The 17,932-nt window shown below is 40.8% G+C and overlaps 2 protein-coding genes across 2 annotated transcripts in view; one reads left to right on the top strand and one right to left on the bottom strand.

The window, feature by feature from the left end:
* Positions 1 to 619: 619 nt before the first annotated feature.
* Positions 620 to 1,354, top strand: ubxn10 (UBX domain protein 10; the record flags this gene model as incomplete). The annotated part of the gene is made up of 1 exon (XM_083769651.1): positions 620 to 1,354. One exon carries the CDS (start codon positions 620 to 622, stop codon positions 1,352 to 1,354), a length of 735 nt encoding a protein of 244 aa, XP_083625777.1.
* A 1,512-nt stretch (positions 1,355 to 2,866) lies between these two features.
* ddx19a (DEAD-box helicase 19a) overlaps positions 2,867 to 17,932 on the bottom strand; it is a gene marked incomplete at its 3' end in the record, with an annotated part of 15,565 nt that continues 499 nt past the window's right edge. Inside the window, exons 2-12 of the mRNA XM_083769650.1 lie at positions 17,583 to 17,637; positions 16,782 to 16,847; positions 16,327 to 16,462; positions 16,118 to 16,210; positions 8,832 to 8,934; positions 8,618 to 8,732; positions 8,198 to 8,375; positions 5,305 to 5,542; positions 4,637 to 4,799; positions 3,030 to 3,221; positions 2,867 to 2,928 (exon numbers count right to left, since the gene is read on the bottom strand). Coding sequence (XP_083625776.1) covers positions 2,867 to 2,928; positions 3,030 to 3,221; positions 4,637 to 4,799; positions 5,305 to 5,542; positions 8,198 to 8,375; positions 8,618 to 8,732; positions 8,832 to 8,934; positions 16,118 to 16,210; positions 16,327 to 16,462; positions 16,782 to 16,847; positions 17,583 to 17,637 — 1,401 coding nt within the window. The remainder of the gene's footprint in view (positions 2,929 to 3,029; positions 3,222 to 4,636; positions 4,800 to 5,304; positions 5,543 to 8,197; positions 8,376 to 8,617; positions 8,733 to 8,831; positions 8,935 to 16,117; positions 16,211 to 16,326; positions 16,463 to 16,781; positions 16,848 to 17,582; positions 17,638 to 17,932) is intronic.

Genomic DNA, 17,932 nt, shown 5'->3' with positions numbered 1-17,932 from the left:
ATTATAACTAGTACTACACTGTCTATTGTCTAGAGAAGTTACAGTAGGCCTATCTTGTAAAATGCCCAATAGTGAATTGTCTTCCAGTGGAATGAAGACTAAGCTTATTTTTACAGAAACATGATCAAGAATATGTTCAGTTCAGCTATGTTCAGTTATAGTGGCTGCAAGACATTCACTCTGATTAGCCTACTATCAGTTTCAACGTCTGACAATATACAACTTTAATTAGTTTTTTGTGATTTTTAATTCAAATAAGCACTATTGATGCTTAGAATCTAGAAATTGGTCCTACAGTTGTCCTAAAGCTGGGTGCAGTAAGTTAATTTCTTGTTAAATATTATGTTATGTCTTCTGATAGTAGACTAATACTTTTATTTGCTATAGTGTTTGTTCACTGTTCAGTAGGAATCTTGTTCATAGACCGGGATCCCTGGCCTATACATATTTAAAACCTTTACACGAAATACTTAGTTTTAACCAAAATATCACCTTTAGGCTTTACTTACACTACCATGAATCTCTCTCTACTCTCTGTCTCTCTCCCAAAGAAATCACTGTCTGATAATCTTCATTGCCAGTGAGTCACTAGGAGAAACCCAATAGCTGCAGAAGATCAATGCATTTGACAAGGCCTAAATCCTCGAAAGGAAGACGCAGGGCCTCAGTCCGCCCTCCAGATGGCATCCAGAGTGCAGCATTGACTCCAAAACCTCCTGTGGAGCACAGCAGGCCAGACAGCTACCTCCGCTCACAGTCGCACCCCATGATCAGACAGACCCACCACATGAGACAGGAATCACAGGATGAAGTTGCACACATGCTGCAGTTTGGCCCTTCACCTCCAGCACTTTCGCTAAACAAGTACATGGTCCTTCCTTCCATTGAGAAAAGGCGATCAGAGCCCAATAAGCTCTCTGATAATTGTATCCGCCACAAACAGCACAGGCACACTGAGCCCAATTTGCCCACAGCGCCAATAACCCAAAGCAACCCTGAAATGGGCAATGTGGCTGATGTGAACTGCAGGGTCTCCCTCATGCCCCCAGATTCTGATTTGAAACCAGAAACAACTGGAGAACCCGCTGGTCCTAGAGGGAGTTTGCTCCTAGCTATCCGAGTTCCCTGTGGCAGAAGGTTTGAGCAGCACTATCTCTTTACAGACACCTTGCTCACAGTGATAGCTAGTGCAGAAGCCAGATATGGAACAACGTATGGAGGTGGTTTAATTGAGACCATGGATGTACCACGTCAGACCTTCACAGACTTGGACATGACATTGGCCCAGTGTGGTATCTTGAACAAATCACTGCTATGCATTTCTCAGGAAGATAGCTCAGTGGACTTTGCATGAACAGGCCACATTTTAATACCAACATCCCCATTCTGGACAGATCATAATTGTAGTATATTTCAACAGAAATAGCTGATTTACAAGCTCACAATTCAAGGTTGTGCTTTCTTACATCTTGTGTACAGGAAAGGTACATAAGAATAAAACGTATTTTTGTTCGGCTTCCTTCAGAAAATGCAGCATTATGTAATAAAACCGTACACATGCATACAATCTTGGCATAGGCCTATACAATTTTTTCAGTATAGCTGCCACATTACTTTGAACGTCACAGTATCCATGTATGTGCCACATACACAGAGTAGTATGTGGCAATGTGAGCTTGTAGATCAGCTATTTTCACTATTGACATAAAGTATAAAGTGGGTGAGCTTAAATAATAGATCAATATTGATTATCATTACAAACTACTTGTAATTGTATACTTCCTTATTTCATCATGGTATAAAATCTAATTTCCAAAATCCTTTAAATAGCAACAGCTCCAAACACATTCCAGTGGACAGATCCTGCAGCCTTTTACACTACACTAGAAAAGAACATGAACATTAACATGGCTAGATGTACTGAATTGCATATTTTAAACACCTGTGGTATACTCCTATTGGATACATGCAGGCATGCATTCTCATACTACACATTTTAAAATATAAAAAAAAAAAACATTGAATCATGTAGCTCAGCTGTTAAGTTTATTTCTTTTATTTTTAAGTATTGTTGATGACAAGATATGTGAAAAGCCAATCAAATATCAGCCAATACAAGGGCTGGACAACCATCTTTCCAAACTTAATGTTGCCTTCAAATTAAAAATGTATCAGACAGACAGCTGTTATAATTGTTTGGGCAAGAGCTCTTCATAATAATGCAGAGAATGAAAGAATGGAATATACTGCAACAGTCTCGCTGCGATTAAACATCTTAACTTTGTTCACAAAAAGCTAATTTAGGCCAACAGCCAACACGTGACAAACATCAAAAAAGGGCCCAACTCGTGTCAACTGACAGAATCGGCTACCAAATACTTTGTGCATAAATTGCATAATTTCAAGTTTTCAATTTTACTGTACTTTTACACAGTTAACAGCAGCACCTTTCAAAATAAGAAAAATGTATAGTATAAAGGAAAAAATGTATAGTATAAAGTGTATAGCTCAACGCTTTGGCATACATTAGGCTGCTACTGGCCAAAAAAAATTAAAGAACTTATGCTAAATTAAATAACCGCATAGCATTATTTAAAGTTTTCACTTCTACCGTACATTTGTACAGTTAACAGCAGCACCTTTCAAAATGGTAACCCAGCTTAATGGATAGTTTATAAAGTGCTAACGCTTTGGCACAAATTAGGCTAACACTGGCCTAAAAATAAAATAACTTTGCATAGCCAACATTAGCAAAAACCAAAATATATATATATATTTTTTGTAAATAAAATAAATGTGGAAAAGGCCCATGTCGTACATGGTGCACAAAGTGTGATTACGCCATCCAATTGCATGAGCAACGAATTCAGCTCATGACTCTCTCAAGTGCATTTGCATCCTCGGTGTCAAGTTGTACAATTTTCCTGTCTACGGGAGAAAGAAAAAACAATATTAGGAAGAGTTCAAAAAGAACCAAGTGGATGTCTTGTAGTAGTATCAATTTCAAATTGTTAGAAAAATAAACATACTGAAATGCAACACAATTTGACGGATAATATCCATGCTGTGTTGACTGTCAACCATGTTGAAGGCAAATCCTTGTTTGCCAAAACGCCCAGTGCGGCCAATCCGGTGAAGGTATGTCTCGTTGTCAGCGTTCCCAGCTTTGTCCACAGGAAGGTCAAAATTCATGACAATGGAAACTTGCTCTACATCGATGCCTGCATGAGCAACACAGACACAAAGATAATTAAATAAAATTGAGATTGTGAATTTTACATTTGTTTTTGTAATGAATAAAAACAGCAGTATAACATGAAAGTATTCTTACAAATGAATGTTAGGGAAACGTTTTCATGGCAAGGACTGCAACATTTACACCTAATAGCCCACAGACCCCTATTTGAAAAGTATGAAGGACCCCCAGTTTGACATGCACTACAGAAAGTATGGACAGTCGCACAGGTACTCCCAGATATATTTGGTAAGTCGCACAGATCCAATTGCAGGTGCATTTGTGTCCAAAATGGTGTCAATTTTGAGCTTTGGCTTGAGAGAACTAATGGCTTTTGCAACCTGTGATGTTGTGAGCTTGTAGATGAGCCGTTTTCGCCGGAGCGCGCTGTATCCACTTCACGCTGAGTGTGTGTGTTGGGGGAGGGGGGAGAGGGAAGACAGTTGTAGCTCGTGTTTATTGCGAACTGAAGACGGTTGCATCCCCACTCAAAATGTGCACATGGCCACGCATACACACTACACAGAAAATGTGCGCTTGTCCACGTGTGCACACACGCACAATTGAGTGCACGCGCACAGCGAAAGTAGTTTGCACACACAGCGAAAGCAGTTCGGAAAGTTTACGTAGGCTGTTGATGTCGGAAGTGGTGGAAGTCAAAATGTGAAAGCAGCAGTGGATCCAGCGTGATGCAGCAACATGTAAAATAAGCGAGGGGCGTCAGCGTGTGTGTGTGCAGGTAGGCAGTCTGAGCGGTGGGCCAGGTGCAAAATTGTATAGGCCACTATTTGTTGTGTTGCGGTGGGAGCAGAGGAAGCTTGACAGTGCAGTAACACCAAGGACAGTGGTCTGTGATAGGGGGCCGGAGGTGTGAGGTTACGCTTTGTTCCATGTAAGTAGATGGGGCAATTTTAATTCACTAATAAAGATATTATTAATTTATAATTTGTTAAATTGGAAAAAGTGGGAGTGATTGGTGCAGGCAGTGAGGAGCTACGGCAGTGTTTCTGACACAGACAGAGTTAATTATAGTTTGATGAAACAGTATTTCTTTCTTAACCTTACTATATCAAATGAAAGAATGGTTTGGGTTATAGTTATGTATTGTATCCCATCCCACTCCACCAGAATAGAAACATTCAACAATAGGAGCATTTGTCAGATTTACTGTACATACTACAGTATACAGTAATACATTACTGCTAAAGCCCAATTCATCCATAGTAAGAGTAAGCTGTGCCTGCTGACGAACAGTGAAGGGGAAAAAAGTAGGCCACTTCAAAAGATCATTGAGATTCCCTTTATAATTGTCCGATTTAAGTAAAAGTTGCTAAATCCTAATCGATTTCTAATTGTCACAATGCATCATCATTAATTCCCTAGTTGTACTATATGATTTACCTCTGGCGCACACATTTGTGGTCACCAGCACTTTCTCCTTGCCATTCCTGAAGCGCTCGATGACTGCAGCTCTCTGTTGCACAGTCAGTTCTCCACTCAGCAGTGCCACCTGGTGCCCTTCCTTGCTTAGCTCAGCAGTGAGCCAGCCAGCCATCACGCGAGTCTGAAAACAAGTCAATATGTTGTCCGTCATAACCTGGAACTTTCCCATTCTACCCTGAATTTGAACCTGGGTCTCCTGCACAAGTGCTGAAGGTTTATCCACTGAGCTAATAGACAACTTTCTTGCTGTGGGGAGAAATTTAATTTTGTGTTAAACCAGTGTCAAATGTCGTGTCCAACCTAGACACAGGGGAGACCAAATACAACGACCAAGTACTCATCCAAGTTTGCAGCACTCAGCGTGGTAAATGTGATTGTGAGGGGGTGTGCTTGGAGATCAGATCATCTGAACTAGTGTGGCATGTGCAATATTACGTCTTTGTGTGTGGAGTCTGTGGACGATGGCGAAGATGAACAGGAGGAACCCTCCTATGTTTTTGTTTTCTTTGGTTGTCATGTTTGTAAAGTAAAGTCATTTTTTTTAAACAATGAAAGAGAGAGAGAGAGAGAGAGAGCGAGAGAGAGAATACTCATCCAAAGCTTTAAGATTAAGCCACATGACTTACATGGCAGAAGATCATGGCCTGTGCGATGGTGATGCATCCATATATGTTGCAGAGTGCTGCAAACTTGGCCTCTTTCCCCTCGCATAATATGTAGAACTGCTTGATGTTGTCGAGTGTCTCCTCTTCACGCTTCAGCTTGATGACATTTGGGTCGGGAATCACCCTTTGTGCAAAGTTCCACACCATGTCGTCAAAGGTGGCAGAGAACAGAAGCATCTGACAATCCTTAGGCAGCATTCTGCAGCAGAGGGGAAATGAGCTTGCAATTTTTGGCATGTAACAATCAGGATTAACAATCAAACAAAGAAACAAAGAAATAATGCTGAACTGAAATATTAGTTCTAACTTCTAATTACTAATGAGAGTGTTAGATTTAGGTGCACCAAGGTGCAAGCATTGACGATACTGTTGACTACTGTCTAGGGCTGACCCAAAAAAATCGATTAATCGACGTTCAATCGATACGCACGGGAATCGATTTTTACATTTTGAATCGAAGTCATTAAAAAAAAAGCGGACGCTTTTGGTCCGCGAGACGGCCCCATTTGGTCCGCGAGCCATGCTTGCGCCTCGCAGCACCTCGCAACGCCTCCTCTTTCCCCGTGTTAAAAACAAGGAAGCGCACCACAGATCAGTGGACATTAAATATAGGCTACCATGTTATATAAGTCATATAAAAACATTACTTACACCCAAATGAAAATATAAACTTCACCGATTATAGATCACATGGAATTATAACAATCTGTTGAGTATTGCCTGAATAATGCCACTATAAAATCTCAACTTTTATCGACGCGCCATTGCGCTGAGAACCTTGTGGAGCCTGGCGGTGCACGAATGCAACTAGGCCTATAGATTTATTTTGGCGATGCGGAGAATTGATTTTGCCGTTGCCAGCGATATATATATTTTTTTCTTGTCTGAAGACTGACCTGTTCCATCACTGTGAACTCCCATGCAACAGAGCAGCTCCTACAGACCCAGACCAAAACACCTTTTCTCTTTGGCATTTAATTGCACCTGATCGTATTATTGTAATTATGTAGCCTATTTGCCTGTGTTTTTTCTTTTAATTATGTTTTCTTTTGTGCGCCGATGGTGATGCTCCACTTGTTTCAGCCTGTAGGCCTACAGCACTTTGGTCAGCTTTTATTGTTTTAAATGCGCTATATAAATAAAGTTTGATTTAGGCCTATATTGGAGCAGGTGCTGGCAAATAACTAATTACTGTAATGCCATGCAGTGAAGTTGCGCAAATGTCAACTCAATTAGCAAGCGGAGCTGCTCTCATGCGCTCTGCACTGTCTGCAGCACAATGACTGCAGATCTCTTCTTAAAGTTTACTTATTATGGTTTACTTTCAACCATAAACCATAATATGATTGACAAACCTTGGATTATAATTCTTCATCGACCAACAGCGCATGCAGCATGACTATGAGGTAATTTAACTATGTGGGATTTCTCCATCGGCATCGCATGTCGATAAAAATGGGATTTCACTATAATCTGTGAAGTTTATATATTTTTTCCCATACGCACACTCACAGTCACATTAACTTTATGATCAATCAAATTAACCGTGGTTGATTTTATTTCTGACAAGTGTCAGGCTTGAAGAGTTCATTCATGTTACCGTTCGTTTACAATTGACAGGAGTTTGGATTATATATTTTTTTATTTGATGGAGAGGTAATGCCTGTTTCAGGCGCTGTTTAATTGTTAAATAAAAGACCAATCCAATATGCGCTCCTCTCTATCTTCTGCAGCTATATCGCTGTTTTATTTTAAGCCTATAGTTCATTGGTCAGCCCTAAAGGCTTATCGTTTAAAATAAATGATACCAATCCAAGCATGCCTTTCTCTCCGCTATAGCGTTGTTTAAACCAAAGAGTCACTGCTCGCACGCCTCGCATCGCGCACCCCCCCTGAAGGTCAGCCCTACTACTGTCTATGCCTGCACACTGTTGACTTATAATAAAGTGAAAGTTCTTAAAAGTTTGACATGACGACACCAAGTATGACATATCAAGAGAAAAAAATAGGAAATAACCAGGTGTTCAATGGAGATAGCAAAATGTGATAATGATAAAAAGGTGCTCACACGGATCAAAAACGGGATCAATACATAGATAAAAAAGAGAAGGATCCGGGCACACAAAGTTAAAAAAGATGAGGAACTTATTAATTTATTAAATTAAAAAGGCAACTGCTTTTTGCCGGATCCTTCTCTTTTTATCTATGAAATATAATGGTTTAATGATTTCTTGCAGTAGAAAAATACAAAACAACGTGGATACAAAATCTGGCTAAGGTTTAAATTATATATATTTTTTTTTTAAAGATTTTTTTTTGCGGCTTACGCCTTTATTGATTTTTTAAGGGATAGAAAGTAGGCTGACAGGAAACGGGAGAGAGATGGGGGGATGACATGCGGTAAAGGCCGTGTCGGGTCCGGGAGTCGAACCCGCGGCACACCGCGACTGGATCACCAGTCCGGTGCCCAGACCGTTACGCTACGGCCTGGGCCAGGTTTAAATTATTTACGTGGATTCTGTCGGTCTCGTTGCATCAAGAAACATGTCAACACTAGTCTGTGTACGTTCATTCTAGGTTGTGAGATCACACTAAGTGAGCCGAAATTCAGTTTCCGGTTAACTCCTTCAATAAAAGTGCAAACATATTTTCTCTTATTCCAAATAAAGAACAATAAATCCACAACATACATTTCAAGTATGCAATGAACTTTTTAACTCGACATGAAATAAATCACAACATGACTACAGTCTACGCCTGCACACTGGCACACCTAAACACACCCAATAGCTGCAGCTATATTCTGCCTAGGATTCCATGACCCTTTAAAGTATTTCTCTGAGGGGAAACTTGCCTATGGATGCGAATGCTCTGGTCCTGATGGCCCTGTGTTGATATCATGACATCTGCCTCATCCAGAACAAAAACTCGTATCTTCTTGGGGTCGATGGCCTTGAGCTTCCAGCACCAATCCAGGACTGTGCCAGGTGTCCCGACGACGATCTGCTCCTGCAAGACTGTACCTCGCTCCACTGAAGGAAGCATAAAGAGATCTAATAGCATATGTTGCAACTTGCAAGAGCCCTTTGCAGGACAATTTACAAATGTAACTGCTTTTACCTGGCATCCCCATTTTGGGTATGTCATTTTAGCCGAAATGTTAAAAAAATAGCTAATCTACAAGGTCACAACGGTCTATTGTTAGAACATGTTTGAAACGTTGAATAAGGTTTAAAAGTAGTTAAAATGCTAATTCCAAAATGAAAATACTTACGTCTATTGCCCCGAATGGCATAGGCCAGTTTGACGTCAGCGTAAAACTTCCCCATCTTTTCAATGACCTGGCCGATCTGCAGAGCAAGCTCGTATGTTGGCGCAATGCAAAGGGCCTTCAAGTGCAAAGAAATAATGTCATTAAATGACTAGTTTTCAAGCCTTGTTAGGAAGATAAGCAGACATTGTGGGGTTCCAAACAAAATAAGACTTACCTGACACCACTTGTTAGCTGGGTCGACATGGCTCAGCATGGCCAATGAGAAGGAAGCGGTTTTACCTGTGCCTGACTGGGACTGGGCAATCAGATTCTGAGGGCTAGAGCAAAAACAATGGACTCGGTTAAGATAGAAGAGGTGAGAGATAAAGCCTGAATTATATGTTTAGATGACAGATCTACAAGCTCACATTGCTTTCAATGCGCTACAACACCCTACATCTTAGCCAAGTTCTTGTTGGCAATCGACACTGTCGTGAGATTCAAGTATAAATTAAAGTTAATGTAGTACAGTACCTGATCAGTGCAAAATCGTTTTAAAACTGTTGACTTTATGCCCTTTTATCACTAATTTGGCATTCTGAAGATAACATGCATTTATTGAAGCTAGTGAATATGCTACAGCGAAAATTAACAAAACCAAAGTTTCCAGTCAAGATTAAGCATTCTCTAAGCTTGTCAGAAGGAGAGGCAACTGATTTAAATCAACGATTTTCACTCCAAATGACACGATCGATGATCTGCAATTTACCCAAACGGGAGAACTCGATCTTTTATGACAGAGCTGCACGATTTAAGTGGTGTAAAGAGTCAGAGTATAAAATTGCTTTGCAGCTTTGGGACAGACCCAGACATGCCCGCCATGTTTTGCACTCTGTCCATCCGTGTACAGCTAATCTCCGGCATCATTGGCCCGGTAGATCCTCCTCCCATCGTCAGTCCGTGGACTGACGATGGGAGGAGTAGAGGGAGAGCAGGAGATAACATCAGCTGGGTGATCAGACCTAAGGTCGTCAGCTGTGAGAAACAACAAAAGAGCTCAATTGAATGGAATGTGTGGAGGGACACACACACACACCATCTTTTTGCTAGACATACAAATTAATGTTATGCAAATAACTTCTCAGAAAGTGGTCCCTGCATCTGGAAGCAGCAAGTGAAGATGAAATTGGCTACCCATTTAAACTTTTTTTTTTTTACTTCTATAAAAAAGCAGGCCTGCATAAAACAAAGTGTTTTGTAGCCATTTACAAATCCAGAAATTATAGCAGAGACAGTATTTAGAATTTAATTCTATTTTCAAATGGTTTATTGGCGCTTCTTAACACATTGTATGCTAGAGTTTTCTATTTGCTCAGGCTTGCTGGTGCTAAGCGATTAACATTGGACTTTTGAACTTTTTAGGGGCCCACAGCGAGGGGCCTCTTATAGCGAGAATCACATCGCATAAATAAAAAGTAGGCCAAACATGTCCACTTCAATTTAAAAAAAAAATTATGATTCTACCATCTTCCATTCTGGAGATATTGACCTTTTTCTAAAACCTGCTTTTGAAGGCACGCTGCTCGCTTGAAAAAACAGCAGAGATATGGAAGGTTGAAGTTGACAGACATTGACAGACAGATATAAAAATGAACACAAATAATATCATATACATACTACACACTGAATGAAAGCCCTGAATGTCTACTTTTAGGAGGAAAACAAATACACATGGTCCCATGTATAGTTTGTCAGTAATTGGCTATTGAATGCAGCTTGCGCCCACCAGAGAGGATTTCAGAAAATGCATGGACCAGAAGAACTATTATTCACAAAATAAGGCCTATAGCGAAATGTACATACTATATACCGTATGAAACAGAAGACTCTCTGCTTTCATAAGAAAAATACTTCTACTGTAATAATAATGAAAATCACACCCCTGTGAAGTGAGCAGTGCAATGTTGCGCAACATTGCACTGCTCACTTCACAGGGGTGTGATTTTCATTATTATTACAGTAGAAGTATTTTTCTTATGAAAGCAGAGAGTCTTCTGTTTCATACGGTATATAGTATGTACATTTCGCTATAGGCCTTATTTTGTGAATAATAGTTCTTCTGGTCCATGCATTTTCTGAAATCCTCTCTGGTGGGCGCAAGCTGCATTCAATAGCCAATTACTGACAAACTATATTTGTATATATTTGTATATTTGTTTTCCTCCTAAAAGTAGACATTCAGGGCTTTCATTCAGTGTGTAGTATGTATATGATAATAATTTATTTATGTTTATATCTGCCTGTCAATCTCTGTGACTTTAAACCTTTATAACTCGCTATGATAACTTCATGAGGAAATGCTCACTTCACAGGGGTGTGATTTTTATTATTATTACAGTATTAGTTTTTTTCTTATGAAAGCAGAGGGTCTTCTGTTTCATACGGTATATAATATGTACATGTCGCTATAGGCCTTATTTTGTGAATAATAGTTGGACCTGAACAACTGCATTCAATATCCTACTGACAAACTGTACATGGGATCAATATTATGTATTTGTTTTCCTCCTAAAAGTAGACAATTAGGGCTTTCATTCAGTGTGTAGTATGTATATGACAATAATTTATTTATGTTTATTTTTATATCTGCCTTCAGAACGATAGTATAACGGTGAGATGCGTTACTGGATCGGTGAGTTTAGTGGTTGAGGTTGACATGTCTGGACATGTTTGAGGAAAGAAGCACAGGAGAGAGAGATGATCAAATAACTGGCTGCTTTGTTGGACAACGCTATCTTCACTTTGTTTGGGCAAAGAAGCAGAGATCAGCGATGGAAAAGAGTTTTATCCACGGCAGATAAGTAATGACGTATTATCGAGGGACCGCCATGATCAACTAACTGCCTGGGACCGAGGCTACGTTGTCACCAGCCAATGCAGCCATCGCTATCCGTTGTGTGATTGTAGCCTTTTTATTCATTATAATTGCAGTGATAAGACCTATATCACAGCCGGGCGTCTCTCTCGATACCGTGGATATAGCCTACATCCACAATCACACAACGGATAGCGATGATGGCTGCATTGGCTGACGAAGACGTAGGCAGTAAGTTGATCATGGCGGTCCTTCGATAATACGTCATTACTTATCTGCCGTGGATATAAAGCTCTTTTCCATCGCTGATCGTGCTTCTTGCCCAAACAAACAAAGTGAAGACGCGATGGCGATCCACACAACGGATAGCGATGGCTGGTGAAGACTGAAGACGTAGCCAGGCAGTTAGTTGATCATGGCGTGTGCCGTGTGCGTGTTGAAAACGTTATGAAATGGCGATCGTTGAAGATTATTCTTGGTTTATATACTGGCAGAGGGCAAATCGACACGACTGCGTTATATCTTTTTCCGAGAATGAGAGAGCGGTGCAAGGCGATTACAAGGCGCAGTGTGGCCTGGGGCCAGGGAACTCAAACTGCAATGCGATCCGGGCAGAAGAGACTCAGACTCCCCCCACAAAGATTCCTCGGGAGAAACCATGTAGAAACAGGAGGGGAGGGGGAATCGAGTGTATTCACAGACACTAGACTACTACTAGATGGGTAACTCCATTTTAGATGCCCTGACATCTGCGTTGGTCTATGCCGTTGCCGTGCAGACCCATACGTGTAATGGAGGCATTGGAGGAGGGAGCGTCTTCGCCACAGACAGACCTCTTTTCAGGAGGGAGGGGCTTTTTACTCCCGGATCACATATTGGAGCTTCCTGGAGACGATCGCTGTTATTTTCCTCGGTGTCCTGGAGCATAGGACGTTGATGTACAGTAAGCAATAAAAAAACGTATAAAACGTATACATACGCTTCGCGCGTACGGCGTTCGATATTAATAAAGCGTATGGATACGTTTCCAGCATTTTTTGTGTTAAACAAAAATAGCATCTCATACCAACTGGCTTGTAGGCCAGGGGTTCCCAAAGTGGGGTCCAGGGACCACTAGGGGTCCTTGAGGGAGTTACAGGGGTCCTCAGCTAAATGATAGTTAGGAACCAAATGGACCCTTATGGGTCTGTAACTCTGAGTGTACATACTATGGGTATACGAATTTCCCTGTACATTTGTACACTCTCAGAGTTATGATTTTTTTAAAGAAATATCTCCTGCTCTCCCTCTACTCCAGTGGTTCCCGAGTTCCAGGGGGGACCCAGCTAAATGATAATTTGTAACCAAATGGACCCTTATGGGTCTGTAACTCAGAGAGTGTACAAATGGTCCCAGAGATAGAAATGCCATTAAATCGGGGATCCGTGGCATAATGCGTGTGAAACTGGGAGTCCTTGAAATTAATATGTTTCGGAATCACTGCTGGAGCCGTAAAAATCCTCCCTTATCGGGGTCACTGGCATATGTTTTCAAATGGGGGTCCGTGGCCTAATAAATGTTGATTTGGGGGTCCTTGACACGAAAAAGTTTGGGAACCACTTAGTGGCGGATATCGCCAGGTACCTGGCGATGCGATTACACATCGTTTCCGAGGGTCACGATTCGATTAATCCCGATTAATCCTGATTAATTGAGCTATGTTACGATTCGATTAATCCCGATTGATCACTCACTGTTAATCACTCCGTCACTGTGTGACTAATAAACAAAGTGCTTTCTAATGATTATGAATATATATATTCTTTCACAGTGCACGTTTTTAACTCAAATCTTTGCTTCTGGGAGGGTCCATAGAAGAAAATATTTTCAGATGGGTGTCCGTGGCCAAATACAGAACAGCAATAAGCAGCTTTCTTTAAAAAAAAGAATGAGTTTGTACAAGCATACAATAAATATATATTAATAATGACATAAGATGTCATGTCATAGAAATACATGGGCAGGATTTCGGTTGAGGTCAGCAGCACTTTATTGCCTTTATTCTTTGTTAGGACAAAAAAGGTGCTTTTCTTTGTTTCCTTATTCAGGGATTTAATTTTCAGTTACTGAAGTGTCATTAAGGAAGCTTTGGGGTAGTTATTGAGACTATTATGTTGCACCTTTCTGTTTGTTTGCACACAAACGCATTTGGTTTAAAAGTATTTTACAAGTATATGGCAACATTTTGGATCCTATGATGTTGAGGGGACACGGGAACTCGATACAACTCACAACGTGTACAAGACCATATTGCCCACTGACATCCAGGGATGCAGTCAAGACAACCATCGCGATTCTGAACACACGGACAGCTGCCCATGCCCTCAGAAAAGGCGACTAGAATTACGAAGTCCATCGGCACTTTTATTGCAAAGGATTTACGTTCACATTCGGTCGTGGGGAGCGACGGATTCCGGGCCATGTTAGCACTTTGGAGCCACACTACATCGTCCCATCTCGGCCACATTTCACAGGCGGTCGATGGTGTGAGTTTTATCGAGTTCTCGTGTCCCCTCAACCTCATACAATCCAAAATGTTCCCTTTCTGTCATCTTTTTTCTCTTCCCCTCCGCGTTGGTAACTCGTTCTGTTTTGGTTGTTGAAAGCTAAAGCGTGTGCGAGCGCTGTGTGCGTCACTCTAAACGGTCCGGTATGACGACGCAGCGCAGTCGCAGATTAGTTCCGCCCTTTTGCTCCGGTAAAAAAAATACATTATATAATCGATGTTTGACATTTGTGCATCGATGAATTATCGCCCATGATGGCATCGCGATTAATTGACTAATCGATTTTTTCCCCCACCACTAGAACCACTGCTCTACTCATCCCATCGTAACTTCGTAAGTCTGTGGACATTAAGTGGGTCAATAACATCAGCTGGGTGATCAGACCTTTTTTAAGAAATATCTCCTGCTCTCCCTCTACTCCTCCCATCGTCAGTCCGTGGACTGACGAGACGGAGGAGTAGAGGGAGAGCAGGAGATAACATCAGCTGGGTGATCAGACCTAAGGTCGTCAGCTGTGAGAAACAACAAAATAGCTCAATGGAATGTGTGGACACACACACACACACACACACACACACACACACACACACACACACACACACACACACACACACACACACACACACACACACACACACACACACACACACACACACACACACACACACACACACACACACACACACACACACACACACACACACACACACACACACACACACACACACACACACACACACACACGTCAGGTCAAACTGGGGGTCCTTGACTCCTTGAAATGAAAATAGCTGAAAATCATTGCTAGAGCCGTAAAAATCTTCTCTTATAGGGGTCCCTGGCATATACCGTATTTTCAAATGGGAGTCAGCGGGCTAAGTGTGTCAATTTGGGGGTCCTTGACATGAAAAAGTTTGGGAACCACTGTTGTAGGCTACAAGTGTAATACATTTTGGTGGGTGCTCCTTCATTCTGAATTTGGTAGCACCAGTGCTACCAAGTAAAAAAGTTCATTTTGAGCCCTGAAGTGCATCACTTTCAATGTAAAACAGATGTGAAAGAATATGATTGTATACTGTAGCCACAATTTGCAACACTAGATTATTTTATAATGGGATGAATCTGGAGTTGCTCTTCTCCATATGCAGACCGCGGCCATCTTACCATATAAGTTAATGGCAAGGTGCTACCTAGGTGCAACTTCCATTGGCAGCCCATTCATTCAAACAGAAAAGTCCTATCTGATTGTATTAAACAACGTCAAACTCACCAACATTGCAGCTGTTCGGAAAGCTTGAATTATTCTCTTTCTATCCTTCAAATTCACTGTACAGAAAAGTCCTATCTGATTGTATTAAACAACGTTAAACTCACCAACATTGCAGCTGTAGGGAAAGCTTGAATTATCCTCTTTCAAACTGCAAAGCGTTTGTTTTATAAAAGTCCTGTTATCAGCTACTTTCTGTCAAGACATTCTGTGCAGGTGATTCTTTTTCTAAGTGTTGGGGTTTGGAAGCGCTTGTCGAAGTCACTGAACCTCCCGTTTCGAATTTTCACATAATGGAGGCAGCAGCACAACCCATTAATAAAGACCAGTGCTTCCAACACTTCATCACGGCAGAGAATTTCTTGACAGAAATTAGCTCATAACATGTCAACGGTGGATTTTTATGAAACAAACGCTTTGCAGTTTGAAAGAAGATAATTAAAGTTTTCCCTACAGCTGCAATGTTGGTGAGTTTAACATTGTTTAATACAAGCAGATCTGAGATGCAATTTGGATCAATGGGATGTCAATGATTCATCCTATTATATAAATATCTGTGTTGCAAATTGCGGCTATGTATACTGTTTTAGTGAAGACTTCCGTATGAAATGTTATTAGGCAAAGATCAGACTTTTATCAAGGTCACAATTTTTTTCTACCCCGACATTGGGATTCTATGATATGCACGCTATGATTGACATATGGGGTGGATGATTGATATCAGTCCCATACTTTTAGTGCTGCCAGTCTCCAGACTTTATGTAACTATCTTTGCATAAACATGGTGACCATCATGAAAAAAATATATAGTCCCGCCATCATGAAAAGGTACTCACGGCTCTGCAAGCATCATTGGCAGTGCATTTTCCTGGATCCTTGATGGCCTATTGAAGCCCATGGTGTAGACACCCTTAAGCAGCTGAGGTTTCCTGTTGAACACCAAGCCAATACTGGCATGTTATGAAACTGAAAACAATATGCAGTAACGGCATTGGATGAAATGTATATAGCCTTCTGGAACATTACTGGAAATTCCCAGACTTACAGTCTGAGCTCTTCAAATGTCTTCACAGAGAAGAGAGGAGAGTTGGGGTCTCGCTGGAGGACCTCAACGTGGTTTCTATTCTTCACAAGATTGTTGCGAATCAATTTATTCAGCAGTGATTGTTCTGCTGCGCTCACTGTAAAATACACAAAAAGATCAGACTTCAGATCAATACAGAAGCTGTATGTATGACAAGGTTATATCAGAGGGAAAGGTGGCCATTAAGATGTTTGACGATTATGATATAGGAGAGCCATCTACGTATTTGCAATTCATACCACACCAACATTAAGCATGCATGCATTTTTTTAATTCACGATATTGTGCAAATCCATCATGTCATTATGTGGAAGTTTTAGTGTTAACGTGTCAGATTACTTTTACAAGTTGGACTTTATTAACATTTCTCATGTTTATAAAATGTGAAAAAAAGACCAAAAACGAATACATTGTACCTTTATCTGGTTCCTCTGCTTTCTTTGGTGCCTCTCCTTTCTTTTCAATCACTGGCAAAACGTTCCCTATGGAAGCAGCATACATTGATGTCAATTTGCAACTCTAGATTTTTTTATAATGGGATGAATCTAGAGTTGCAACAAGCTCCATCCACTTCCTATTCATCATTTTTGGTTTGTGATCTGCTTGTCTTAAATGACGTTAAACTCACCAACATTGCAGCTGTAGTCCAAGCTTGAATTATCCTCTTTCAATCTGCCGAGCTTGTTTTTCATAAAAATCCACCGTAGAGATGTTTTGAGCTACTTTCTGTCAAGACATCCTCTGCAAGTGATTATTTTTCTAAGTGCTGGAGTTTGGAAGCACTCGTCGTATGTCACTGAACGGCCCTGCGTTCCACCTGTTTCGAATTTGCACATAATGCAGGAGGCAGCAGCGCGACCCGTTAACAAAAACGAGTGCTTCCAAACTGCAACACTTAGAAAAAGAATCACTTGCAGAGGATATCTTGACAGAAAGTAACTCATAACATCTCTACGGTGGATTTTTATGAAAAACAAGCTCGGCAGATTGAAAGAGGATAATTCAAGCTTGGACTACAGCTGCAATGTTGGTGAGTTTAACGTCAAGACAAGCAGATCACAAACCAAAAATGATGAATAGGAAGTGGATGGAGCTTGTTGCAACTCTCATCCCATTATAAAAAAATCTAGAGTTGCAAATTGCGGCTAACAGATCATGAGAATTCAAAGATGGCTTAAGATACAAAGTCATTTTAATAATGCCAAGATTAAAGTTACCATTTATCTCTCCTCTGATGCTCAGTGGAGTGTCCCGGTCTATACGCCTGATAAACTGGAGGGGAACACAGAAACAATGCATGAATGCAATGGCATTATTACAGTACATAATGCAAACATCACAGCACATTTACAGGACCAAAATGGAAACAAGCCCTCAGAGCTTTTATGCTTTTATCACCATTAATCGTACGTACGACTGTACCTTTTTTGCAAACTGTTATAAGTATTTAATCAAAACATAATGCAATTACATAAAAAATGCATAAAACCACAGTGCAATGCCATAATAGACAGTACATTAATAGGTGCAAGTTTGCAAAGAATCACACGTGCTACTACTAGACAGC

Source organism: Protomyctophum parallelum, assembly GCF_964188405.1.
Source record: "Protomyctophum parallelum genome assembly, chromosome: 7".
Classification (NCBI taxonomy): Eukaryota; Metazoa; Chordata; class Actinopteri; order Myctophiformes; family Myctophidae; genus Protomyctophum; species Protomyctophum parallelum.
The sequence above is the reverse complement of the archived record's forward strand: the minus strand, read 5'-3'. Positions and strand labels throughout refer to the sequence as shown.